We start from the raw sequence: 6,000 nt of genomic DNA on the forward strand, positions 1-6,000 counted from the left end.
TAAACGTTCTATAAAGTTATCATAAAAGGGCAGTTGTTTAATACTCATGCATCCCAGGTAAAAAATCTTATCTCTCAATTCAACTCAAAAACTTTAATTTAAAGGGGCGCCTGGTGGCTCACTCATTTAAGCATCTGCCTTCAGCTCAGGTCATGATCCCAGAGTCCTGGGATCCAGCCTTACCGCTCGCCCGGCTCATGCTCTCTCTGTGTCTCACTTCTTTCTTTTTCTTTCTTTCTTTCTTTTTTTTTTTTTTTAAAGATTTATTTATTTATTTATTTGACAGAGATCACAAGTAGGCAGAGAGTCAGTCAGAGACAGAGAAAGGGAAGCAGGCTCCCCGCTGAGCAGAGAACCTGATAAGGGGCTGGATCCCAGAACCCAGGATCACCACCAGAGCCAAAGGCAGAGGCTTTAACCCACTGAGCCACCCAGGCACCCCTCTGTCTCACTTTCTCCAATAAATAAAATCTTAACAAAAAAATAAAATTTGTTTTGTCTTATTTTAAAAAAAAAACATATTTAAAAATGCCAATTTTAAAAGTTTAACAGATGTCGTTAAAGATTCTATATCACACGCAATCAATTTATAAAACACCTTTAATTCAAGTATGATTTACCCTAGTCAACATCTCAGTAAAGGTGATAGAGCAGGTCCCTCCAGAGTCTGAGGCTTAGATAAGGCCAAAAAGTGGGAAACTTGACAAGTAGTCCAAGTAGCCCAGAACAATATTCTGATAACCCTGCCTTAATAAAACAGAAAATAGTTACTATGTCTGATACTTGACCTATATATTATTCATATATAACACAGAGTAGCCATAAAAAAAAGTTTTAAATAAACCATTACATAAAATCTTAACTTCTTAATTACATTATCTCAACTCCTTAACTAAGAGAACTATAACATCTGCTTTGGATAATTAATCAGCCCAAATGTTTTTATAGATTTTAGGTCTCTCCCTAATTTCTATCGTGCAAAAATGTCATTTTAGAAAATCCTGATACAAATTGAAATGTACCAGAATAGGAATCAAAATCAGCTCTTTCCTCCCACTTTAATTTACGAACCAGGATTTACACAGAACTTTCAGAGTCAAATTGATGTACAAAGCAAGCTTGGGCACAGTACTTATATTTCACTCCAAAGGGAAGGGTGGTTCAGTGGTAAACTATGGAAGAGAGATGCCTACTCAGATTTCCAGGTGGATCTCTTAAAAATATCTTATTTCACCTAATTTATTATGCATATTATCTCATGTTTACACATCTCTTTACTTGAAATGTTTCTTATGATCAATGACGTATCGTAGTTTAACTGTAGGGAGTTTTTTCCTCAAGAGTACATGAAATAATAATAGATTTGATGAAATACGTTATTTCCCTGATGACTCCTCCTCAAAGTGCTTCCAATTCAGTTCACATCTAATTGTTACTCCCAAACACAAAAACTAAACAACAAAAAAACAACACATGCTTGAGTATGCTATAAAACATAAAGGACCTTGAAATAAAATTAACCAGCAATTCACTTGAGGCTTTTTAGACTCTCCTTAAAAAGCAAGTTAAAACAAAAATATCAACTAGGAAAAAAAAAATGATGTTCTATACTCCTGGGACAAACAAATTTGGAAACTGAGTCTTGAACTTAATTTTGTGAAAATACCCTTCTCAAATCACCATATATCTTTCAAAGTCTATAAATTAGGTTTGAGTCCTCCTATTAGTACAGTCATTTCCTCCACTAGCACAAAGATAAGTTTTAAGTCTCAAAATAGAAAAATGCTTTGCAAGTGAGCTAATGTACAGGAAAAAGCTGTACAATGAGGTTTACATTAGCTTCTGAGGTCCAAAACGCCAAGTTTGACTGTCTTCATTTCCCTTTATAATCCTGAGAAAAGAGCTTCACGTAGTCTACGCATTAATTTTCTCGATTTGAAAGAACATATCAGGGGCGCCTGGGTGGCTCAGTGGGTTAAGCCTCTGCCTTCCGCTAAGGTCATGATCTCAGGGTCCTGGGATTGAGCCCCGTATCAGGCTCTCTGCTCGGCAGGGAGCCTGCTTCCCCCTCTCTCTGCCTCTCTGCCTACTTGTGATCTCTCTCTCTCTCTCTCTCTCTCTCTCTCTCTCTCAAATAAACGAAATCTTTAAAAATAAAAAATAAATAAATAAAAGAACATATCGGTACCTTATCTTTTCTCATTTGTTCAACCAATAGTTTTTTAATGTTTGGAAAGTACTAAGCAATCTTAGTAAGAGAGAACCTACTAATAATGTGACACTTAGACACCACCGTTTAAAGAGAACACCACCTGAATAAGGTAACTATCTGACTTGGAACACCAGTTCCCACCTGACTTTTAAAATCCCACACACATGAATAAAATTTAAGTAATTTCTTAAAGCCAGGCTCTAAACAGTGTGCAGGAGATACATCTTGCTCAAGTTAATCTCCAGTTCAAAACTATGCATTTATCGCAGACAAAATCGACTTTGTGAGGGTCTGAAAACTCCAAGCCAACGAAAATTTCAATACTGAAGTGAAAGCGAAGGTGCTCCATTCAGAAGCGAGACCAAAGAGGAGGGTCTATAGAAAAAAGTGAGTTGGAAGCGACGAGAAGCGCAGCGGCGACCCAAACGTGCTCTCCCCACATCAAGTTGGCAACTTTTCCAACACCCCGGGACTCCCCAGTGCCCCAGCCCTCGCAACGTGGTGGCCGCGGCTCACGTCCAGGAGAGGGCTCGCCACCGCGGGGAGCGGATCCACCGCAAACAAACGTGCCAAAGCAGCAGCTAGCAGCTAGGGGCGGGGTTAGACCCAAGCTGCTGCCCTCGGAGAAGGATGGGGGGGCTGCAGCGGGGGGAGCGACCCTCGGGTCACCGGCCCTGACCGGGGACTGACCGGAGGACCGGGGAGCGCGGGAGAGGAGGGAGGGCTCCAATCACGCGGCCTCGCCGAGGGCCGGCCTCGCCGCCGCGGACCCCAAGGCCGGCGTTGGGGTACGCGGAGGGCCTCACCGAGGGCAGGCGGGAAATGGGGAGGCGGGAAGACTGGAGGCCAGCACAGCTTAAACGCCGCACGCGAGGCCCCGACCCTGCCTTGCCTTCCGCGGACCCCAGGAGGTCCACAGAAGGCCCCCAGCCTCCGAAGGGACGGGGTGAGGGCTGAGGAAGCAAACACACACACCCGCTTGCCTCCCAACCTCCGCCCTCCGGCCGCGCTCCTCGGGCTCCCAGCCCCACAGCGGAGCGGGGGAGGCGAGGGCTAGCGGCGCGGCCGCGGCAACTGACGCCCTCCCCGACGCCCGGAGACGAGCGGGCGCAGGAACCCCGACACGCAGACAAAAATCAACAAAGCACCTGCCGCTCCCGAGGAGAAAACATGCCACAGGCCCCGACCGGGGACTCTCCGACGCGCAGCTGCCCGGGCCGCAGGGCTGCGCAGACGGCTGGGGGGAGGGGGGTCGAGCGGTGGTTCCCTGGCCCCGAAGCTTCGCCTACGCCCGGAGGCGGTGGGGCAGGGAGCCCCGCGCCAAAGAACTGACCTTGGAGTCTCCGTTGCACAGAGCCATCGGGGCCGGGGCCGGGGCCGCGGCAGCGGTGGCCACAGTATGAGACGGGGCGGGAGAGGGCCGGCGGGGTTGACGCCGTGGGCTGAGGCTTGAGGAGGAGGCCTGGTTTTAGAAGCGGGAGGGCGCGGAGAGGAGCTAGCCGACTGCGAGGCGCCGAATCTAGCAGCAGCCGCCGAGCGCGGGCCCCAGCGCCGCGGGAGAGAAGACCAGCAGCGCGCACGCTGCCCCCGCCTCCTGCTTCCGCCCCGGCCGGCCACTGGGAGGAGCCAGAGCCCGTTTGGTTAAGTAGCCAAACCGCGGACACCCGGCAGCGGCCGCGGAGGCCAGATAAGCCCGCCTCGGGAGGAGGGGCCTTCGAGTCCGGCCCCGCCCCCCAAGTCCTTTCCCGCCGCCGAGGTCAGCCTCCGGGAAAATAAACCCGCTGCTTCTCCGGCCCGCCCGCCCATGGGAAGAAGGGCCTTCGCCGTCCGGCCCCGCCTCCGCCGCCAAAGTCCGCCCTCCAGGAGGAACCCCACCCGCCTCCGCCTCCTCTAGTCCGCCCTTGGCGGGGAGGAGTCCCCACCCAACAGCCCGGCTCGCGTCCCGCCCCCGCACCGGGCAAGGGGCCAGGCGAGGAGGAGGAGGAGCCCAAGACTGTCGGCCCCTCCTCCGCCGCGAAGGCCCGCCTCTGAGGAAAACCCAAGCCTCAGAAAGCTTTCAGTAGGCTTGCGGGCCGGCGTCTTTGGACCTCTGTTAGCGGCTGGGGGAGCAGAGTAGGAAGCCTCCCGAGAGCTGGGCCCCTGGGGGAACTCTTAGCCATTGTCGCGGCCCCATCTCAGGTTGTGGGGCATGGGCAGCCAAGGCTACTGGGAAGGGTTTCGTCGTGACCTCTCAAGGGATGTCAAAGTGAAATTTGATCATGTGGGTCCGCAAAAGTTCTACAGGGGGTGCAGAATTTCCAAAAGGAAGAGGTTTGCGAGCAGCAATCTGGTGGGATGCTGGGCCAGGGAACTGGCCATGAAACTATGCACAGCGCCCAGTGTTTTTATCCAGATGGTTTGTGGGAAAGAGGCTACAGTCCTTCCAGCCACTCCTTGGCTACCGGCAAGATCAGGTATTACTTTAAATTTGGTCACCTGGGAAACTAAATCGGGGTTGGAGAATAAATAACACTTGGAACAGCTTCCAAATTCACAAAGCCTTTTAACAAATATTCAATTACTACGATACAGCCATTTGCTGAGCTCATGCTATGGGTCAGGGTCCAAGTACCAAGGAGCTAGAGTAAGACAACCCTGACTTACAAGAACTCTTTATTCTAAGCTATTTCATGAAGGTAGTGAGGTAGGATTTACGTTCTTGCCCACTTTTTTTTTTTGTAAGATTTTATTTTGTTAGTTACAGAGAGATCACAAGTAGGCAGAGAGGCAGGCAGAGAGAGAGAGGGAAGCAGGCTCCCAGCTGAGCAGAGAGCCCGATGCAGGGCTCGATCCCAGGACCCTGAGATCATGACCTGAGCGGAAGGCAGAGGCTTAACCTACTAAGCCACCCAGGCGCCCCTCTGCTTTTAACTAATAAAGAAATTGAGGCTTAGTGAGGTAATGTGCCTCTCTGCCTCTCGGAATAGGAGGTAGGGGGTACTTGATCTGGAAAAGGATAGACAATTTATTACCATCGGGAACAAAAGTTCCAAAATCCATTGACCGCTGAGTCAATGTATTTCACTTACCCTTTTTTGGGCTGAAAAGGGGATACTTGAAGTTTCTAACGCCATGGATACTGTGCTCTCTTGGTAGGTCTGCATGAGCGTCAAGAGACTAGTGTAGTAACCAATAGGAGAGACTCAGCTTACATCAATATCCACGCAGAATGGAATGGAATGGAATGTGATGTGCCAGCGTTAAGGATTGGCTAAAGCCCAACTATACTAGATAATACCTATTTTAAATATATTCTAGTGGTCACCTGTGTTTGTTGCTAAGGTACCAGGATCCTTATATCTAAAGTTCTTCTGCAGCTTTTGACTCTATTGACCCCTCCCTTGTTCTTGAAACTGGATTTCTCTTAGTATATCATAGAAGTGTCTTTTCTCCTGTAAGATTGTTCTTGGTCTTTTTGTTTTGTTTTGTTTTTAATGATAATTGATATTGTTTCAGTCACCTTTTCTTGCCCCTCTTTCTGTATCTGTCCTACAAGAGGAAGCTTATGTATCGCTTTTCCTCAATATTTCCATTCCCTACCCTCTTCTCATCTTACTCTTCAGCTGTGTTTCTTTGGGGTACTTGTTTAAAAATCAAAACTAGGGGCGCCTGGGTGGCTCAGTCGCTTGAGAATCTGCCTTTGGCTCAGGTCATGATCTCTGGGTCATGGGACCCCCCACCTGCTTGGTGGGGAATATGCTTCACTCTCTGTGCTCTCTCTTTCTCTCAAATAAATAAATAAAATCTTT

At 48.9% G+C, this 6,000-nt stretch overlaps 1 protein-coding gene across 1 annotated transcript in view; it reads right to left on the bottom strand.

The window, feature by feature from the left end:
• LOC111149383 (guanine monophosphate synthase) overlaps nt 1-5,355 on the bottom strand; it is a 103,758-nt gene extending 98,403 nt beyond the window's left edge. The window contains exon 1 of the mRNA XM_022506405.1: nt 5,281-5,355. Coding sequence (XP_022362113.1) covers nt 5,281-5,355 — 75 coding nt within the window. The remainder of the gene's footprint in view (nt 1-5,280) is intronic.
• Nucleotides 5,356-6,000: the final 645 nt, after the last annotated feature.

This window comes from Enhydra lutris, unplaced genomic scaffold, assembly GCF_002288905.1.
Source record: "Enhydra lutris kenyoni isolate GAN:26980312 unplaced genomic scaffold, ASM228890v2 scaffoldscaffold2, whole genome shotgun sequence".
NCBI classification, from domain to species: Eukaryota; Metazoa; Chordata; class Mammalia; order Carnivora; family Mustelidae; genus Enhydra; species Enhydra lutris.